This window comes from Ranitomeya variabilis, chromosome 4 (genome assembly GCF_051348905.1).
Source record: "Ranitomeya variabilis isolate aRanVar5 chromosome 4, aRanVar5.hap1, whole genome shotgun sequence".
NCBI lineage: Eukaryota > Metazoa > Chordata > Amphibia > Anura > Dendrobatidae > Ranitomeya > Ranitomeya variabilis.
Window position 1 is genome coordinate 559,615,525 of NC_135235.1, and position 22,004 is coordinate 559,637,528.

The following is a 22,004-nucleotide window of genomic DNA, read 5'->3' on the forward strand; positions in this document are numbered from 1 at the left end:
AGCACATTGTTCTGTGTAAACAGGACTCGTGCTGCTGAGAACAATGGCAAGGCATGCACATGGGGTGATCTGTTAGGCTATGTTCACACGGTGCGGTTTTTGCTGCGGATCCGCAGCGGAATTGGGCTATGTGCACACGTAGGAAATGTGGTGCAGAATTTTCTGCACTAAATCTGCATCTGCAGATTTGCTGCAGTTTCTGTGCAGTTTCTATGCAGTTTCTATGCAGTTTCTGTGCAGTTTCTATGCAGATTCTATGCAGTTTCTGCGCAGATTCTATGCAGTTTCTGTGCAGTTTCTATGCAGTTTCTATGCAGTTTCTATGCAGTTTCTGTGCAGTTTCTGTGCAGTACAATGTAAATCAATGGGGAAAAAAAAAAGCTGTGCACATGGTGCAGAAAAATCTGCAGCAGAAACGCTGCAGAACTGCACAAAAGAAGCGACGTGCACTTCTTTGAAATCTGCAGCGTTTCTGCGCAGATTTTTCTGCACCATGTGCACAGCTTTTTTTTTTTCCCATTGATTTACATTGTACTGTAAATCACAGTGCAGTTCTGCAGCGTTTCTGCAGCAGAAAAATCTGCTGCAGTTCTGCACCAATTCTGCACTAAATCTGCATCGTGTGCACATACCCTTGCACTGCGGATCCGCAGCAGTTTTCCATGTAGGTTACAGTACAATGTAACCCAATGGAAAAAAGGACCCGCTGTGCCGACGATCCTTTTTTCCACAGGCAAATCCGCAGCGGTTTTGCCTGCAGAAAAAAGAAGTAGCATGTCACTTCTTTCTGCAGATTCCGCTGCGGGTTTCCAGCAGCACCAATAGGAAACTGCATTTGGAAACCCGCAGTGGAATCCGCAGAAGAAAAAGGATCAAAAACCGCAGCTAAAATCAGCGCTGAATTTAGCTGCGGTTTTTCAAAACAGGACCTGAAAAAAAAAGGATGAAAAAAAGGATCGTGTGAACGTAGCCTTACTGTGCAGTTTCTGTGCAGTTTCTGTGCAGTACAATGTAAATCAATGGGGAAAAAAAAAAGCTGTGCACATGGTGCAGAAAAATCTGCAGCAGAAACGCTGCAGAACTGCACAAAAGAAGCGACGTGCACTTCTTTGAAATCTGCAGCGTTTCTGCGCAGATTTTTCTGCACCATGTGCACAGCTTTTTTTTTTCCCATTGATTTACATTGTACTGTAATTCACAGTGCAGTTCTGCAGCGTTTCTGCAGCAGAAAAATCTGCTGCAGTTCTGCACCAATTCTGCACTAAATCTGCATCGTGTGCACATACCCTTAGCGATCGCTGAGCTCTGTCTGCCGGTGTACACAGGCTTTTACACGACCACCCATCTTTAATAATTTGTCTATCGGCGGTCGTATAGTGTCCGTGTAACCATCTCTTATTTAGGACGTGCTTTGATTGCACAGATCTGTGAGACTCTGCCCTGCAGCTGCTTTGTGCATTGAAATGTTTGAGCCCTTCACATCCTTGTTGGTTGGAGACTATCACCGTGGTCTTCAATGCTGACTGTTGTGGAACCACAATTCCCAGCATGCTCTGGCAGCTGCTACTTCATTGCAAATATCATCATGTGCATTGTAAAGATTTTCAGAAGGTTTCCATTTTCACCTGAAGGGTTTAGCCCCATTTTTAATTTTGACCACCACAATAGTCACCTAACCCAATTCTGACCCCGGTCCGTCTGCCGTGTGCTTCTCCTGCCTACGTGGTCAGTACACATAGCCGGTCACGGGCTTTGCCCCCATCCCTAAAATCCTCTCATTGCTCCTCATGGTAAAGGCAGTAAGATAATTCAAGATGACTATTATTATTATTATATGAGGAGTTGTCTTCACACACGGGCAGTGGTGCAATGGTGTCCTCTGCAGAACCATATGCTTGTGCGCTACATCCACTGTGTGCGGTTTGTCTGGATTAGAGAAATTACCATTAATGGTCTATGGATTATCAGATGTTTTGGGATAGCGCACGCTGCATTACAAGTTTTCCTGTCATGAGCTAGTCCTTATTAAAGGTGGATCCTGGGCCCCAATGAATAATTTGGAACTGGGTGCCTCCCAAATTCTCCCTACTATGTGCCCTCTGCACCCCCTGTAGATACCCCCTTACTTATCACCGTACACTCTGAACTTTGTGCCAAATGTATGTGTTTTTGGTCATTTTTATCAGGGTCACAAGGTGGATACTGATACTATGGAGGGTCCCAGACAACCATATCTATAGTGAGTGCAGGGGGCCCAAAAGTTCCCTTCAGTTCATATGTGAACTCAATACTATAAAAGACTCCGCATAGTTTGCGGCCTGTTGGACATTTTGCATTAATGCCCACGAGTTTTAAGTTTACACCTCTGTAAATAATGTCTAAAGATGTACAGCCATGGCTTCTCTGCGGAAATGAAGCTGGCCCCTGATAACCATGATGAGGTGGGTTTGTGGTAATGACATTGTGAATCGCCCCCCCCCTCCGAGTGGCGCAGACAGGACAGGGCCCGTCTGTACTGCGCCGTAATTCCTTAGGTTGGCCACACGGGGGAGCCTGGGAGCAGCCGCCTGTGCTGGCCACACGGGGGAGCCTGGGAGCAGCCGCCTGTGCTGGCCACACGGGGGAGCCTGGGAGCAGCCGCCTGTGCTGGCCACACGGGGGAGCCTGGGAGCAGCCGCCTGTGCTGGCCACACGGGGGAGCCTGGGAGCAGCCGCCTGTGCTGACAGCCCCTCCTCTCCACGCTTCCTCCCCCCGATCTCTGAGTCTCCACCTCCCCCTCCCTCGCAGTCTTCCTCTCCGTCCGTCTCTCTGACGGCGCCATTTTGCCCCTCTCCTCCCCAGGATCCGGCGCTAGCTCGGGGGAGGCCACTGCAGCACCCGGGCCCCACGTTTTGCCCCTCGGGGAGGCTCTCGGCCGGTTTTTCCCCCCCGGGGCTCGGTGCATTCTGTCCTGGGAACTCTCTGACTAGGAGCACGTTACATTTTTTATTATCCACCCCCCGACCTTTCCTATTGCCCCCCTGTGGGGGGGGGAGAAGAAAAATTCTGTTGGCTAAGAAGACCCCCGGGTGCGGAGCCCCCCGTCCCTCCTCCTGGCAGCGCTGCCGGACCACCACACTCCTGTAAGTGTCTCTCCTCCTTTTATTCCGCGCTCCCCACCTTTTAACCCTTTCCTCTCCCGCGCCCACTTTAAATGCCCTTATTGAAATTGCTCTTAAAGGGCCCCTGCACTCTGGTCCCCTCCAGTAACCCCTTGCATGCCACCGCCCTGACCCTGTGTGTCGGTGGGGGAGGGGCACTGTAGGACTGTGCCCGCAGGAGTACAGCTGTGGCCCCTATAGAGCCCCGTGTACGCGGAGGGGCCGTCATGTGACAGATGGAAGTGTGGCTGCCATGGTCGCCTGCCCGCAGACTGCTGATTAGTACGGCTTTGCCGCCCTTGTCCTCTCTCCTTGTGATAATCTGGTCCCCCAGCCCCTCTCCCGGTGATGTGTTGTAGTTGGGGTCCTTCTGTCTCATCCTCATCCCACCCAGCTCTGCTCTTTCTCCTTTTGGGTCCTTTGTGTTCTGCATTGATCCTTCCTGTCTCCTCACTCTGGGTGATGGTGGCACCTTTTCTGACCCTCCACCCTCTCGCCCGCTTCCAGCTGGTCTCTGCCTGTACTACTTCTTCACCATCCTCCTGTTTACCTGCATGCCCTCTGTAATTGGCGCTGTCACCTCTGTTTACCCCTCCTAACTACGTTGCTACACTCGGTCAGGACCCTCAGCACACTCCTGGGTAGATTGTAAGCCTGCGAGTCCTGGTACTTGGCCTTTGTCTCAGACTTAGTTCCTGGAGTGCTAGGAATGTATTATGCTGTAGTGCTGATGAACACGTTGGGATTTCTTCTGCCCGCCTGTTATTGCTGACATGATTTTCCTTAGGCCGTCTGTAATGAGCAGACATCGCTTTGTGGAGAGTATGGGAACCAATGAATGCTGATTCCCCTCGCTTTTCAGATTTAGGGGTGGGGTAAGGGGGGCTACACGGCCACTGGGGTCACGACTGAAGATCACAGCATACTGTAAGTGAATGGGGCCGCACCACGATTTCTGTAACTCTTGTCGTGGTCCCCATTCACTTGAATTACTCTGATCTTTGCTTTCAGTCACCGTGTATCTCCAGGCTCAAAGAGAGGGACTAGTATAGAATACAAAGTCTTCCCAAAAGACGCCAGTCCTGTGCACGGTATGTGTGTGATATTGCATGTTGGCGCTATTCACTTTTCCAGCTGAGCTGCAATACCAGATGCTACCATTGGACAGGTGTGGCGCTCTAGAAGAAATCAGCGATGTTTTTCTAATCCTGGGCAACCCTTTCTTTACCCACAGCAATACTGTCATGGCCAACTAGATTATTGTTGTTCTTGGCTTTGCAGACAGTCACATGTCTTGTGTGTCACACCCAGGAAGGGGGAGTCTAAGTGTAATTGCTACTATGGGTTTTTTGTTCAGTGTAGAGCAAAAATGATCTTTTGACTTTTCTGGATGTGAAACCAACCTTGGATGGCCTTCAGGATCCGATTTATCTAAGGTGGCCGCTGTGCCCAGAAACGTGCTGGTGGCACATGACTTTTTGGGTAGTTTTTACTTATTCGGGAGCCATATTGGATCCTGCAGGGGGTGAGCTGTTTAAACTTACCGAATTTCCTGGGGACCTTTCTGGCTTCTTAATTACCAACTTACTATAGGTTGTGTTCACATTGGTATCGGTTTGTCGGATCGGACATAGGATTGCATGTCATTCTTATTTCTCATCTAATCAAAGCGTTTGACACAGTGGCTCCCCGCCAGACACCATTGTTAGTCAGTGGAGTCCATAGGTTGCCCATTAGGATTTGCATCGTGACCTCTGCACTAGACATAAAGCACAGTGTTGATCAAGGCTGTGGAGTCGGTAAGCCAAACCTCCGACTCCTCAATTTCCATGACTCCGACTCCACCAATATGGACTCCGACAACACATGCCTGGCACTGATGTGAACAGGGCCTTGTTTAGTAACTTTGTGGTGTCGTGAGTTTGCCTGGACAATAAGGACCATTTAAGGACTGTGCTTCAGGAGGCGGCAACTGATGGCACAGGTTGGGGGTGTGGATTATTTGGGGGAATGGATCAGTAGAGAAACCACCTTGTGGGTGTTGTTCATAGGCGTCCATAGAAAACAACCAAAAAAGTTTTAGGTTTGGTATCAGACTTCAGCACTGGATTCGCAGGGCTCTGTCCGGTCCTGATGTTGATGGGTACAATTGTAGTTCATACTTCAAGAGGTGATGTTCAAGTGTAAGCAATACAAAATAACAATTGGTATGTCGGTGACTGCCAAGGTTGGACATCTTGGTGGAGTCGTGATGAATGAAGTCTAGACTTTGAAATGAAAATTAGTTTTGTGATGTTTTTAATGGATGAAAAATACGAAGTAAGATCCTAGGAGGCGGATAGACTGAGAAGCGGCTTGTCTCCTGAAGACTGTGCCTGTACAGATAAACTACTAATGCTTCCTCAGGGGAGGGAACTGGCAGAGGACCCCTTTATGAGCCGGAATGAGATGAGTAGAGTGCTGGGAAACCAATCGCAGGACCCGATTCGTTGGCCATGTCGGTAATCTGTGGCTGCTAGACAGGAGTCCTGAGAACCACCATGTACCTCAACAAAAACGTCAGAACAGGCCGACTAATCAAAAGTGCATGGCTGCCGAGAGGTACAAGGTGGTTCCTGGGGCTCCCATTCAGCAGCCACAGATAACTGATGTGACCAATGTACCGGGTCCTGCAAATCGATTCACACCAACTTTAGAGGTGAGCTTCTCCTTTTCTGCTGGTTCCAAGCCATTCTTGTGTTACACGTTTGACCATTCATGTTTCCTGCAGTGTCTGCGTGAAAGGCTTCTCCCGACAAAATCATCCGTGGGGTACAGGGCCTTATCCTGGAAGGGGTTGTCTGATGGGACAATGGGTTGTATGGCTGGGATAGCTGTGTGAATGGCTGGCTGTCCGCTTGCTAGAACTCGCCTATCACCAGAACATGACCTGCATATTGGTTGTTTCCTTCTAGATCCTAAATCCAGTACGGTTTTTGGCCATCATTTGTATCTTTGACAAATGATGTCGCCTTTACTGTTTTTAGATTGACTCGTTATTTTTTCCCCGTTTCTAGGAATCCTTTTCAATCTCAGCAGATTGAGAACTTTTTTGGGGTTTTCCACTCTGACATTTTTTTTTTTTTTTTTTTTTTTTAATGATCATGTTGGGTTAATTAAGAAGCAAAACTTTCCTCAAGATTCCCCCCCACCGTACCCTTTCTGCTGAAGCCCAGTCCCATGTAGAACTCTGCCTTCTGCTGCAGCGATGACACGCGGGCGCGTGACTGGTGCAGCGACGATATCCCGACACGCGGGCGTGTGACTGGTGCAGCGACAACGTCCCGACACGCGGTGCGTGACTGGTGCAGCGACGACGTCCCGACACACGGGCGCGTGACTGGTGCAGCGACGACGTCCCGACACGCGGGCGCGTGACTGGTGCAGCGACGACGTCCCGACACGCGAGCGCGTGACTGGTGCAGCGACGACATCCCGACACGCGAGCGCGTGACTGGTGCAGCGACGACATCCCGACACGCGAGCGCGTGACTGGTGCAGCGACGACATCCTGACACGCGAGCGCGTGACTGGTGCAGCGACGACATCCCGACACGCGAGCGCGTGACTGGTGCAGCGACGATATCCCGACAAGCGGGCGCGTGACTGGTGCAGCGACGACATCCCAACACGCGGGCGCGTAATTACAGCACACATTTTCTGCCTGAGGCCAGTGATCGACAGAAGTAATTTCCCATGTGTTGAGAAGAACAAGAAAGTAGAAACCAGTGAGAAACCTGGTATTTTGATGCATTGTCATTATTTTTTTGGCATTTTTGCTCTTAAATTCTTATATTTGTGTTCTTTTTCTGGTGTCCATATAATGGTTCACTGCTTAAGATTTGTATTACTGTGTAAATAGATATATTTTTTATAATTCCATCATGATGTTGATTTTTGTGTTTTTTCTTTTTCCTCCAGGTACCCCTCATTGGAGTTGCTTGGGGGCAGTGTGGCCAACGTCAGCCCCCCCACTGGGGAAACATCCCCCTCCCCTGCCTCATTCCTTGTGCTGAATGGCTGCGATGGCACCTGCTCTCACTGACCCTGCCCCTGACGCCCACAACCTGCACTTCAAGCTGGCGCCCCCATCATCCTCCCTCCCCCTTGGTGAGACCAACGGTGGCTGTCTTCCTCCACCTGCCCCACCAGACCTGGTAACAAATTATAGTGGAGCACCTGGAAAATTAGCTGGGGTCTTCACTCCTCGGTCTATCTTGTCTCAGTCACTGTGTCGGGGGCGTACCTCCATTTTGGAGCTCAACCTGGAGGAGCTGAGGGGAATTGCCAATTCTGGTAGAGGGGGCCAAGGAGGACCTTTAAATGGACTGGCCAAACGACCTGCAAAGCCAGCTGTGGATAAGCCCCCAAGCCTTGCCATTCCTGCTTTGGATCCTCGGGTCAAAGCTCCAGTTGTTCCTCCTGGATCTCCTGATGAGGAACATGAACAGAAGGGGTCTCGTGTTGAGCATGGTTCTGATACACGCTTGAAAGCCTTGCTACGGCGCCATGGGGAGATGGAAAAGAGGGCACGCTCGATTCAGAAGAGGCTTCAGCTAGTCCAAGCCAAGCAGGTTGAACGACATCTCCATCAGCAGCTTGGAGGTCTGGTCGGGGCGGCCTTTGGTCGAGGTCCAGATACTCCACGCAATCGTTTGACTGTGGTAACACGGAAAGCTGATGCCCAGCGTAGAGGAGAAGTGGGAAGTGCCAGTGTGGATGCTTTTTTGAGGGGAACCGCTGGGGAACTGGAGAGACTAAGCTTTTCGGGGTCTGCAACTCTACAGGCATGTGAGCGAGGATTTGACTCTGATGCCACAGAAAGTAGTTCAGGAGGGGACTCTGATGTGGAAGAGGATGAATTGAGGCAGGCGGATCCACGGCAGAGCCACATCCCTCTGTGAGTAGTTTCCTTTTTTTATAGTGACCCATCATTTTTTATCTGTGAGAACAGTCTACTTTCCTGTTGCTCTGGACAGATCTGTCAATAGTTTTTCGTGTTTTAGGTCTTTTGTCAATTACGTGCATATGTAAAGGAGTCTGGTGTTGGCACCACCTTATTCCCGATGGGACTTTATTAGAACCATGTTGTTACCTGATTGGGATTTTTAGCTTTTTTTTTTTTTTTATATTCCATTTGTCACCTACACATCAAGATTAAAGTTGAGAATAACAGATTTGCAGGCCCCTGATCCAGAGGCTGTGTGGGTAGTCTGGTGGCCGCAGCACTGCAAGCCTCCAGCTACTCCCCACTTACTATGGATGGATCAGTTTTTGTTCAGTGCTTTTGTATGGGAGACATGCAGTATCTATGAACAGAGGTCTTAAAGGAAGATGAGGTATTTAAGGATCCTGGCAATAGCTCCTTGGACTGGCCATACACATCAACGGGGTTCTGTCACCAGATTTCACAATGCAAGCTTCATACATTATTGTATACATCTTAGACCTGATGCACTTAGATTGTCTGCGTCAGAAAGGCTCTCTAATTCTTGTAAGGTTTCCTGCTCGTAACATGAAGATTTTGAGTCAAGCCCTAGCCGTACTCCTAAAATCATATCTTTTTATACATGGATTATACAACCATTTTGATGGAAGTATACCAGCTTCAACAGGTCTAAGAAAAAATATTGTATGAAGCTTGTAGTGTGAAATCTGGCGACAATCTGCTAAATGGGATTCCCCCTCCCTCCAAGTCGCCATTTTATCATGGACACCTAGTGTTTAATGTGTATGGGAGCATCCGGTCTTTATTAAGGAAGTTGTCTGCTACTAGGACAACCCCTTCTCTTTCCCCACACTTGGCCTTGATTAAAATAAAAAAGCTTCTCCACGCCGCCGCTGCTGTTCTGCGGTATCTGCACTCGTGATCCCGGGCCTCTCGTGAGTTTGACACGTGAGCCTGGTGCCCAATCAATGCTGGCATCACTGGCCCCACCATCGGACAAATGGAACATGAAAAGTCTGAGATCAGCTGCATCCCGGACTTCATCTTTATGTTCAAAACGTCTGAAGACAGTGACTCTAGAGCTGTTTGGGCCCCAGGCTCACGCATCACAAGAACCACACTGGAGACCCAGGAATGCGAGTGCTGGAACGGCGTCTGCACAGGAGGAGAGTATAAGTTTTTTTTATTTTTTGAGGCCAAACATTTTAGGTCAAGAATGGGTTGTCCTAGTAGTGGACCACAACTTTAAGACTCGTAACTTCCAGTCTATACAAATTCATAGTGCCCAACTTGTTTGTCTTCTGGGTTGGTGATAAATTGATGATGGCTGGGTGTTCAGCCAGTCTCGAGGACTGGGATCTCTTGTCTCCAGCAGTCCCATAGACGATGACTTGAACCCCCTGCTCCAATCAAGCGTTTAAGATCCACCTTTGTCACAATGGTCTCAGAGGTCGGACCCCCAGCCATCTACAAGATTGCATTACCTATTCATGGGTTTATGGGCTAAATAAGATGGGGGGGACCTTTTAGAATGTAATTGCACTTACACAAAACTTCTGAAGTGCCTTAGAAACTTGTCCGACATTCTGATTGGTGTAGAGTCCGGATGCTAAGACTCCCTCCAAATACTAAAGCTAAGGGGCGGAAGCTCTCAGCTGTCTGCAGCGCTCTCGTCAGTCACTGGCTTTGTGATTATTGGTGATTTTGGCACTCCGGCACCCACTGATCTGAGACATGTCACATGTTGTTGGAAAGTGCAATTATACCTTAATTTGCTCTGGAATATCCTGAACTTGGTGTAGCTGGCCATTGTATTTAGAGGCTTTTGACATGGGGGGCCGATATTTCTTCAGGCTTTCATTCATATTAACACCGCCTGATGTGCAGCTTGAAACCTGTTCCAAGTTTCTACTTTTGTTTACTTTTTGATTATTATTGTGCTTGAGTGCCTCCCAGTAATAAACACTGTATGTGAGCTCTGTGTTTCCTGGGTTCTGCTGACTTCACTTATTCCTCTTCTATAGGGCTGTTTCTCTGCATTCATTGAGACACTGCATGCTTTCTCACCTCTCCACTGCTGATCTGTGTACAAGTCCCTCCTTGCTGCTATCATAACACTGAGCGATGGGAGCGGAAAGCAGAGGGCTGACAGATTTGTAAAAAAAAAAATTTTTTTGCAGATCTCTAGAGAAGGATTTAAACATTGCAGCACTAAAACTATAGAAAACTTGTTAATGAAAAAATATTTAGAAAGTTGCTTAACTTTGTATTGAGGAAGCAACTGAACAATAAAAGAAGAAAAAAAATCTTTTTGAAGGTGATCATAGCCTTGTAGAGCTAATATGACATGCTTTTCTGTAGTAGGACGTGCTGAGTGGTTTCATCCATAAATGCTGCTGAATTTGTTGTGTAGTGCTGGTTTTGGACGTTAAAGGTTACCCAAATGTGTAATGTCCTCGGGGTAAAGTTCAGGCTGTGGAGCTCGTCTTATACTGGGTGACCACTTCCGTTATTACAGAGTCTGATAATGGAGTCCGGACCTTCCCTCCATCCCAATGAGAACATCACTTCATGGTGGTAGAATAGAGGACTACCCTCAAAAGTCCACCGGGACCACTAAAGTCCACTCTTATCGAGAAGGCGATGCAGACATGGACTGATGAGATATTCTGTCTGCTATCTTATAGTGTAGAAATGGGGGAAACGTTGCCTTTCCTGCGCCCTTTGTAATTAGCCTCCATAATAAGGCCCCCATACACATTACACTAAAGCCTCCTGAGTCTGCGGGATTGTCCTGCATCTAATGTATATTGGGGCCTCCAAACTCTACCACAACAGATGATGTTGGAAGAGAGTAGGAACTGGTCTGCTGAATCTTAACCGATAATTTTACTCTTCCCAGAGATGCTCCTCTGCCTTCAGCTCTCTCCTAGAGCAAATGGGAGATAACTGGCTGTAATGAGCGCTCATCGGCTGAGCCATCATTCAGCCGGCAGCTGCTTATTGTGTATCGGGGCTTTAACAAGTTGATCAGCACACGTGTAGTGGCCCCATTACGCAGGCTGATGCTCAATGGATGGGGAAGAACTCTCATATGTATAATCTTATTACACGGTGAGTTGTGCTGCCATCAACAGTTATTTTTCGAGTACGTAATGTGTATTGTGGCCTTAAAGGGAACCTGTTAAGATTTCTGCTGCCCAAACAACTGAATCAAACCCTGGTTTTCCTTGGAAATGCTGAGATGATTCAGAGAAAACATACTTCTAAAAAACTGATGAAACTTGTCCTATGATGCCCCCCTCTTCCCAATCCAGTTGATTGACTGACTCATTTCTTATGTGTGTAAATTAGGAGTGATTGGTCAATCAACTGGTGTGGGGTGGCGATAAGGCAGCCAGAGACTTCATCTGACAACTTAAGGGGTATTCCCATCTCTAAGATGCTGTCCCAGTATGTAGTAGGTGTAGTAGTAGTAATAATAATATTACCAAATGCCTCCACTTAGAAATGTAGTATAGTTTTTCTGATTCGCCATGTTTCCTCATGTGTAGGCATTGCAGGATCTTAGGGATCCATGGTTACGACCACTAGCAAGTAGCTTACTGTCACTATATCAGTGGTCGTAACCATGGATACCTAAGGTCTTCCAATGCCTGCACATGAGAAAAGAGACATCACAAAATAGAAAAACTACCCTACATTTCTAATTGGAGGTATTTGCTAATATTATTATTTCATTGACTACATATTGGGTGATTGGAATACCACTTTGAGCCTCTTCTTATAGACCCTGACCGCCTTCTCAAACTGCTGTCTATGGAACACTGCAACATGTCCGAGTACACCTTGGTGGAATCGTGCAGCCACGCTCTGATGCATTTTTCAGGCAGCATGGGTGTAATGATGATTTGATTTGAAAAAAGAGGTGTTGTCTGCAACTTCCTGCGGTTGGTCATGTCCCACCACAAAATGCTTGAATGCCGGGAAGCAAAGACTGCCTGTCCTCAGGCAATGGCTGACTTTAATTAGCCTGCAGTCTGACATTGAACTGCCTCCTCTCGCCGTACGCCATGGCATTAGTAATGCAGGGTCCTGCAGAGTCCCTGGACGAGGAGTGGATGTTATGATTGGAAGAGGATGATGGCGTCATCCTACATCACGTTGTGTAGTCTCATGATCTATATTTTAGAGTGTACATATAAATTGACAGGATACCTTAAAGAGCAAGTCCTGCTGCACTCGAGTCCACACGAGGTGGTGATCCGGGCTGGTGACGTTAGTTCTACTGATATCTGCCGAATCCGGACAGGACTTGCCTTTTTAAATTTCATGCACTTTTAAGGCATATGGCCAACTCTTTGCTAAGTCCCAAAGCTGCTAGTGCCTGTCTCTGTCCTGTAGAATATATGGTCTTTGTAGGTTGTGGCGGAAATCTGTTTTTGATGGGGTTCCGTAGTCTATACACTGGGATGTTAAACTCAAATACATAGAGGGCCAAAATGAAAAACTTGGGATAGTCGCGGGCCGTCCTTGATACTTATTTATTAAAAATGCCTACAATTTAAATGTATCCTTATTCTATATAGTGATGAACCTTTTCATATGGAAACAAACTTAAAGGAGTTGTCCCTTGAACAAAGTACATTTTTATTAATAGATCTTAAAAGTCAGATCAGATAACCGGAACATCGGATATGTCCTCCTGGGCAGGGGTGTATTTAGAAATCATGGAGCCCCACAGCAGATATTCAAATACCACCCCTCCCGTAAAAAAAAACAAAAAAACCCCTTTAATATTCGTTGTTGTCACAAAAGAGCATATCTCACGACTTTGCAGTTATTACAAAGTAATTTTCCTTATATTGAAGTACCTAGATTGCACTTTCATCATAAAGTATGATGCTAACAAAAGTTCCCCCCCCAGGCACAGTATGATACCCCCCCCCCCCCCCAAACAGTGAATTCTTCCACGGTAAGCTCCACACGCATGGAATGATAACCCTACTGTACACCCCATCACGCTGGCAAAGTATGGTGATGCCAACACACTGATGCCTCAGCTGTGATCTCCACATACAGTGGGGAATTTAAGTATTTAGTCAGCCACCAATTGTGCAAGTTCTCTTACTTAAAAAGATGAGAGACCTGTAATTTACACCATAGGTAGACCACAACTGAGAGTCAAAATGAGAAAACAAATCCAGAAAGTCACCTTGTCTGATTTGGCAAGATTTATTTTGCAAATTATGGTGGAAAATAAGTATTTCGTCATTAACAAAAGTTCATCTCAATATTTTGTTATATATCCTTTGTTGGCAATGACAGAGGTCAAACGTCTTCTGTAAGTCTTCACATTGCTGGCACACACTGTTGGGTGGTATGTTGGCCATTTCTCCATGCAGATCTCCTCTAGAACAGTGATGTTTTGGGCTTGTCGCTGGGCAACACGGACTTTCAACTCCCTCCAAAGGTTTTCTATGGGGTTGAGATCTGGAGACTGGCTAGGCCACTCCAAGACCTTCATATGCTTCTTGCGAACCCACTCCTTCATTGCCCTGGCTGTGTGCTTGGGATCATTATCATGCTGAAAGACTCATCCACGTTTCATCTTCAATGCCCTTGCTGATGGAAGGAGGTTTGCACTCAAAATCTCACGATACATGGCCCCATTCATTCTTTCATGTGCACGGATCAGTCGTCCTAGTCCCTTTTGCAGAGAAACAGTCCCAAAGCATGATGTTGCTACCCCCATGCTTCACAGTAGGTATGGTGTTCTTTGGATGCAACTCAGCATTCTGTCTCCTCCAAATATGACAAGTTTTTTTGTATCTACTAAATAGTTCTACTTTGGTTTCATCAGACCATATGACATTCTCCCAATACTCTTCTGGATAATCCAAATGCTCTCTAGCAAACTTCAAACGGGCCCGCACATGTACTGGCTTAAGCAGGGGGATACGTCTGGCACTGCAGGATCTGAGTCCCTGGTGGCGTATTGTGATACTGATGGTAGCCTTTGTTACATGATTCCAGCTCTATGCAGGTCATTCTCTAGGTCCCCCATGTGGTTCTGGAATTTTTGTTTAACGTTCTTGTGATAATTTTGACCCCACGGGGTGAGATATTGCATGGAGCCCTAGATCGAGGGAGATTATCAGTGGTCTTGTATGTCTTCCATTTTCTTATTATTGCTCCCACAGTTGATTTCATCACACCAAGCTGCTTGCCTACTGCAGATTCTGCCTTCTCAGCCTGGTGCAGAGCTACAATTTTGTTTCTGGTGTCCTTCGACAGCTCTTTGGTCTTCACCATAGTGGAGTTTGGAGTGTGACGATTTGGGGTTGTAGACAGGCGTCTTATACTGATAACAAGTTCACACAGGTGCCATTACTACAGGTAATGAGTGGAGGACAGAGGAGACTCTTAAAGAAGAAATTACAGGTCTGTGAGTGCCAGAAATATTGCGTGTTTTTTAGGTGGCCAAATACTTATTTTCCACCATAATTTGCTAAATAAATATTGTCAAATCAGACAGATTTTCTGGATTTGTTTTCTCATTTTGACTCTCATGGTTGTGGTCTACCTATGAGGTCAATTATCAATATCAAGAGAGATCTTGCACAATTGATGGCTGACTAAATGCTTTTTTCCCCCACTGTAGGCCTCCACATAGGCTAGTGGGCCCCCACATAGCCCTCCACACAGGCTAGTGGGCCCCACATAGCCCTCCACACAGGCTTTGGTAGAGAGTGCTTGGAAGCTCTTCACTGCTCAGTACAGCAGGCAAGAAATAGTGATGTCATGCACTGAGATGTCAGATGCAGAGGGAGAATGATGGAGGAGGGAGTGGATGGCTTCCCTCTTCCATCATTACTTTTAACTGTATTGGCTTCCATGATGCTGATACAATTGAAAGTGCAATACTGGTGCCGGTGTCATCTGTCAAATATATTGGGCCTGCGTGCCAGAGTTTGACGTTTATGCGATAAGGAGTCCTACTTTAGGTCTCCTCTAGTTAATGTATATTTCATGGCTGGATCCCCTTCTGTGTGTTCTCCCCGGGAGTGTAGGCCGCATACATAAGTATTTCTTCAATGCAGTGTTAGCCACAGCTGTTGCCAGCTGAATGTGCCGGGCCCTGGTGTATGGCACAAGGCCGTGTGAGGCTCTTTGTATTCTGCTAGGTGGGGACTGACTGCGCTCTGTTCTTTTCTTCAATACTGAGTATGTCTGCGTGGCCGGCCCTGGCTGACGGCTCTACCCCATGGTCACTAATGCTCAGATTGTGAGGCTGCGGATCGTATCCATTACAAATGGAGGATGCCCGCCAGTGTCGTGGGCTTGTCTTCTGAATATCGCTGGGGTTTGTGCCTCAGTTGCTAGCTCTACTGCATTAGTGAAATTGATTTTCCTGTGTGCTCGCTTTCGATACTCTTTGCCCTTGCCATCCCAAATATCAGTAGATGTGTCCATCTTTATTACATAGAGCTGCACCTTTCATACTGCTGCCAGTCTGGGTGGTAGCATTTTGACCAGCTCTGTTTCCATTCTTAGTGTTGCTACCCGTGCCTGCTGCGTCCCTGAGAGGCGGGTATTACTACCATGGTAACCTGTGTCTCTTCCAGCCAGTAATATCCCTGGATACTTTGGCATTCCTAGAATTCCTGGCTCTGGGGGTGTTAACTCTACCATTGCTGTCTTGCCAGACGAGGGCCCCCATGCAGGTGGCCTAGACTATGTAAAGCCATGGGTGCGCTTAGCCCAATCACTTTTGTCTGCTTTAACTTTGTGCAATCAATATTAGGAGAGATCTATCCTGCTTCTTTGTCTACAGGTACCTTCACACTAAGCGACGCTGCAGCGATATCGACAACGATGCCGATCGCTGCAGCGTTGCTGTTTGGTCGCTGGAGAGCTGTCACACAGACCGCTCTCCAGCGACCAACGATGCCGAAGTCCCCGGGTAACCAGGGTAAACATCGGGTTGCTAAGCGCAGGGCCGCTTTTAGTAACCCGATGTTTACCCTGGTTACCAGTGTTAAATGTAAAAAAACAAACACTACATACTTACATTCGCGTCCCCCGGCGTCCGCTTCCCTGCACTGTGTGAGCGCCGGCCCTAACAGCAGAGCGGTGACGTCACCGCTGTGCTTTGCTTTCCGGCCGGCACTGACACTCAGTGCAGGAAGCTCTGAGCAGCAGCGCGGACGCCGGGGGACGTGACAGACATCAGAGGGTGAGTATGTAGTGTTTTTTTTTTACTTTTACAATGGTAACCAGGGTAAATATCGGGTTACTAAGCGCGGCCCTGCGCTTAGTAACCCGATATTTACCCTGGTTACCATTGTAAAACATCGCTGGCATTGTTGCTTTTGCTGTCAAACACGACGATACACGCCGATCTGACGACCAAATAAAGTTCTGAACTTTCAGCAACGACCAGCGATATCACAGCAGGATCCTGATCGCTGCTGCGTGTCAAACACAACGATATCGCTATCCAGGATGCTGCAACGTCACGGATCGCTATCGTTATCGTTGTAAAGTCGATTAGTGTGAAGGTACCTTAAGGTGACAATTATACTTCTGTTATGTAGCCTGCGGCATTTCGTTTGCATCTTGAGGTCTGTGGGGCATCTTGAAGAGACGTATCGCCCTAGAAGTCAGAGCCCTGATGCTCACTGGGCAAAGCACCAAGTGTTGCTTTCTTTCATGGACCACAAGATCTCCAGTTCTCTACACATCGACTATGATGGTAAATGGTAAGCCTTAAAATGGCCCCAGAGCCTGCAGGTAGAGCTGTATGTAACCCTCACCAGCTGGTGGGTGTCATAGTGGTGGGACTGCTCTTCCGTATTATGGCAGTGGAGTGCTATGTGGTGCTACAGATACAGTTGGCATCAAGCCTAGCGTATATTAAGTTGTTGTCCTTGTCCTATACCTGTACTCCCGTGGCGCAGATCAGTAACTTACCGGGAGAGTTAGACTGTGTGGGAACTAACATGAGCACTTTTTGGACATGCCAAGTACTACCTTGCATTGGCTCCACCAGTATTGTGCCCACTTCCCCCCTCTGTTGCATTTGACCAGTCTCTGTTGCCATGTATGGGCTCTGGCAAATCTTTACGGGAAGTGGATGGGTTACTTAGGCAGGCCCTGAAAAACTGTTAATGCTTTTCCTGTATACCACCGTATTTTGTGACGATAAGTGACTGACGATGAGTAAATACTTACTAATCGGCAGTCATTTAATAGTGTTGTTCAGTGTGCATAGGTTGCCATTGCCCTCACCTGTTCACAGGCACTGCCGAGAATGATCTTTTATGCAGCAAAAAAGATCATTTCATCTGACGAGCAGGCATTTTGCGCTTTTGACATCTGATCGGCAACCTGATTATGGTAGATTTGAGTGTTCGTTCCTAGTAAGACCCGTTCACGATAATCTTGCAGTGTAAATTTTTTAAATGGAAAGCAATTCTCTTGATGAGCGTCGTAAAATCTTTAGTGGGTGAGTATGGTGGGTCTCGGCCATACAGCAATATATTTGGTGTGCTTTTACTGTTTCACCTGATGATAAATGGCCGCCAGAGATGGTTTTGGCTTAATCGTGGCAGTGTCGGATGCTGCAGTCCTAGATTGTATGGATGCATTAAGGGTTATTTTATGTCTGCCTCCTATCCATCTGCTTTCCATCCATTTGCAGTCTGTCAACGACCTACTTCTCTCTCGCTTTCCTCTTCCTCACTATCCACCCTCCCATCTTTCAAGACATTCCCACAACCTTGGATGATATCAGCTGGGGTTTGAGGACAAGGTTGGCAAGGGATAATCTGTTTCTAATGTGTTTGTTATATTCTTCTTAGTAATTTCCTATAACTTCTACCACCATATTTTGTGGGGAATATTGCAACTTTCCTTTCTTGACTGTACAGAACCCTATTGTTAGTCTCGTACCGCTATATTGTGACTTTCGCCTCATGTGACATCATAATTCTGCCTGGGGATGCAGTGCTCAGCAAAAAAAATGAATTGAATGGTCACTGGCTGCTTACTGAAATTTCCATAAATCAGTAGAACAGGCACATATAGGAAACCTTGTAAACTATATACTGTATTTTTCGGATTATAAGAAGTACTCCCGCACCCCCCGTCAAATTTGGGGGAAAATTGGGGAGGGCATCTCATAATGTGGATATACCTTACCGGTATCGTTGCTGCAAGCCACAGGCTGGGATGAGGGGGTGCCCGGCGGTGCTGCTGCGGGTGTCTCCGGTGCTGCGGGGGCTCTGCCAACATTTTGTGACAGGCCAGAAGCCCCGCAGGTCCATGGTTTCCTTATGCGGTCAGGTGGACTCCAGGAAAATGGCCGCCGGGGCGGCACGCATGCGCAGATGGAGATAAACCAAGATCTCGGGAGATTAGATCTCCGCGCTGATCTCACTGAGATATCCATCTGCGCATGCGCCGCCCCCCCGGCGGTCATTTTCAGAGTCCGCCGCATAGGAAACCATGGAACTGCGGGGCCTCTGGCCTTTCACAAAATGTCACCGGAGACCCCCTTAGCGGCACGCCACACATCGGAACACCCCCTCATTCCAGCCTGCAGTCTCCAGTATCACCCCACTCCTGCCTCCTCCAGCAGGGACCCTGGGACCCTGCTTCACCGCAGCCACCACCCCTGGTAAGCAATAAAATGCATGGATTATAAGAAGCGCCACCATTTTATTTAAAAAAAAAAAATTCCTATTTTTCTCCTCAAAATTTGGAGTGCGTCTTATAATCCAAAAAATATGGTAATTAGACAGATCTTCATCTTCAGCAACTTCTCACTCTTCTCTGCCTCCCGAGCTTATCCTTCGAAAACAGATCAAGACCCTGCCCCCTCACTGAAGGGCCAGATTACAGCTGCCTGTTAAAGCTTTTGCAAAGGGAAGGAAGTGGGAGGAGCAAAGTGATTTATCACAGCGGGCTGTGTTACTAGAAAGTATCAAGTGTTTACCTCACCCCAGAGCTGCATTCACAGCTACATGGCTCATTACTGCCGTATGTCGTCTTTGGAGAGCCCTGCTGCTTCTCAACATGTGCTACATACAGACAGGGGAGCAAGAATCCATTAAGTCTCTGTGTACTGGAGACATCCTAGCAGCCAGTCTCCACTACTACTTTAGGGACAAATGAAAATCAGACAGAAAAGTTAGTAAAAAATGAAATTTAAAATTCATGTAGTGGCAGAAATAATGTTGCATGCACAGGACCACTCTTCAATTTCTGTGATGGGGAGTTTTTTGTACCAAGGGCCATTTTGATATTTATACCATCCTTCGGGGGTTGTACAAATTGCAGGCTAACTCCACCCCCAAAGTATTTCCTGACATTGGCTCTGGTGTCAGGAAGGACGTAATCATTCGTCGCATGTGCCTCAGCTTTCAGTATTGTGATCACTGTGTACACGTGCTGACAGAGCAAGACGAAATTTATGGGCTAGTCTCGCAATATTTAGCTGCTGACCCAGGCACTGTGGTCCCTGGGATACTGCCGGGGTGCCGGAGAAAAGGTAATCGAGGGCTGTAAACAGCCCGCGGGCCTGAGGTTCCCTACCTGGGGTCTAACGTATCAGGTATGCTTGCACTGCCATATGTGGTTTGCTTTCTTCATTTGTTTCATGGTATGATGTGGACATTTTTGTGTTTGTAGGGTTAGTGGCCCTGCAACATGGTAGGACAGGAGGAGACCAGTTACTGCAGGTGCTGTATAGACCACCCTGGCAGACAATGGGACTTTCTTTAGTAACCTGAAAATAAATGTTGTTAGGCTGGGTTGACACGATCCGGAAGTGGCAGTGCATGTCCGCTGTGTCCAAAGTGCTGTCTGTTGAACGCAGGTGAATCCGCATGTGATCACTGAACCGTGTGGATTCATCTCTTCAAATCTATTCCATGGGTGAAATTTCTCTTGCAAAGACTCATGTCTCCACAAAAGAAATTGGTATGCTGTGGTCTGGAGAGCGCGGGTGAGCTGCTTGCGTCTATGGACACATAGTGGGCATGGGATTTCTTGAAATCCACTATGGTGTAACATATGGGCGCTGCACTAGTACACAGCATCCAACCCGCAGGCCTCTTTCACACTTTAGTCTTTTGGCATCAGTTTGAATCCGCCGTTTTCATCAAATAGCGGATCCGCCATTTTTTTTTTGCGGATCCGCTATTTTCCCATAGACATGCATTAGCGACGGATTGTGGCGGATGGTCGTCCGTTCCATCCGCCATGTGACGGATCCGTCGAAATTTGGCGGACGTCATCTAGACATAGACGGACATTATAACGTTTTTTGTATGCGCCGAAATGGCGGTTCGCGACGGATCCTTCACGTCCGCCATTCCATAGAATGGGCGCCTATGGGCGACGGATCCGTCGCGACCGTCATTTGGCGGATCCGTCAGCCCAATCCGCTTTTTCAATTGCGCATGCTCTAAAAAGTAGATTCTTTTCTCAGACAAGCCCCAAGTAACGGATCCGTAAAAAAAACGGATCCGTTAGAACCGTTTTCTCAACAATTGTGACGGATCCGTCGATCCGTCACTGTGTCGGAGCAGACTGACACCAAACAACTGGTGTGAAAGAAGCCTAAGGCTATGTGCACACTTTGCGGATTTTGCTGCGGATCCACAGCGGATTTGACCGCTGCGGATCTGCAGCAGTTTCCCATGAGTTTACAGTACAATGTAAACCTATGGGAAACAAAAAACGCTGTGCACATGCTGTGGAAAAAGCCGCGCGGAAACGCAGCGGATTACATTCCGCAGTATGTCACTTCTTTTCTGCGGATTTTTACCTGCTCCAATAGGAAAATGCAGATGAAAAAGCGCATAAGAATCCGCAGTAAAAACCGCGATAAATCCGCAGTAAAAACCGCGACGGGTTTTCACTGCGGATTTTGGAATTCCGCTGCGGAAAAATCCGCAGTAGAATCCGCAAAGTGTGCACATAGCCTAACACCCTGGAGCATATTACTGGGCGCATTGATGACCTAACTCCTAAGATCTGTCCAACCTTGGAGAATTATGTACTTGGCTTTTATGGAGAATTGCTGCAGATGATCCCAAGTACTCACCAAGATGTTGTGAGACTTATTGTGGTAAATCATTGCTGCATCCTACCTTCAAGTTCTAAGAAAATAAATAACAAAATGGGTTAAACAAGTCCTTTCCCAGTATGATGCAACTTTAGGTTGTTTGCTTGGGGTGCTAGAAGAAGGAAGACTTGGTGCTGGTGGTATAAAGCCCATGAGATATTGTTGGGTGCTGAGTGCTGATCTTCACTGCCTTCATCCTTTAGATTTCACTCAACACCTTCAAAGCTTTTGCCCTAATGAAACACAAGCTATTCCCATATCCTGTGTACGGCCTGGTGGTAGCAGGGAGCTGTCCACAATGGCTGTGGGAAGAATAGCAGAGACCATCCGTAGTGCTGCGTTCACACATCCGCGTGTCACAGGTCCATCACAGCATAGTCTGGTCAGGAGACCATCAGCCAGTCTTTGCTTCTCGGTCCAAGTACATGGATGTCTGAAGCTGGCCTGAAGCTGGGAAAGTGGCCATGGAAAGTGTTCCTAGAATTCATCCTTACAACTGACACAATAGGAACTCTTCAGGCCTTGCTTTGTACCCCACTAGATCACACTTGATCACTATCCATTTACAGTCATATGAAAAAGTTTGGGCACCCCTATTAATCTTAAGCTTAATGTTTTATAAAAATTGTTTTTTTTTGCAACAGCTATTTCAGTTTCATATATCTAATAACTGTTGAACACAGTAATGTTTCTGCCTTGAAATGAGGTTTATTGTACTAACAGAAAATGTGCAATCTG

General features: G+C 47.2%; 1 protein-coding gene across 4 annotated transcripts in view; it reads left to right on the forward strand.

Annotated features, from left to right (window-relative positions):
• The window catches only part of KANSL1 (KAT8 regulatory NSL complex subunit 1), a 119,063-nt gene that overhangs the window by 15,160 nt on the left and 81,899 nt on the right, over nucleotides 1-22,004 (forward strand). For 3 of the 4 annotated variants that reach the window (XM_077252721.1, XM_077252720.1, XM_077252723.1), the window contains one exon: nucleotides 7,102-8,080. In XM_077252721.1, coding sequence (XP_077108836.1) covers nucleotides 7,197-8,080 — 884 coding nt within the window. In that variant the 5' untranslated portion in view covers nucleotides 7,102-7,196. Of the gene's footprint in view, nucleotides 1-2,754; nucleotides 3,124-7,101; nucleotides 8,081-22,004 lie in introns of those variants that run through there. The other variant, XM_077252719.1, reaches the window with a different exon arrangement.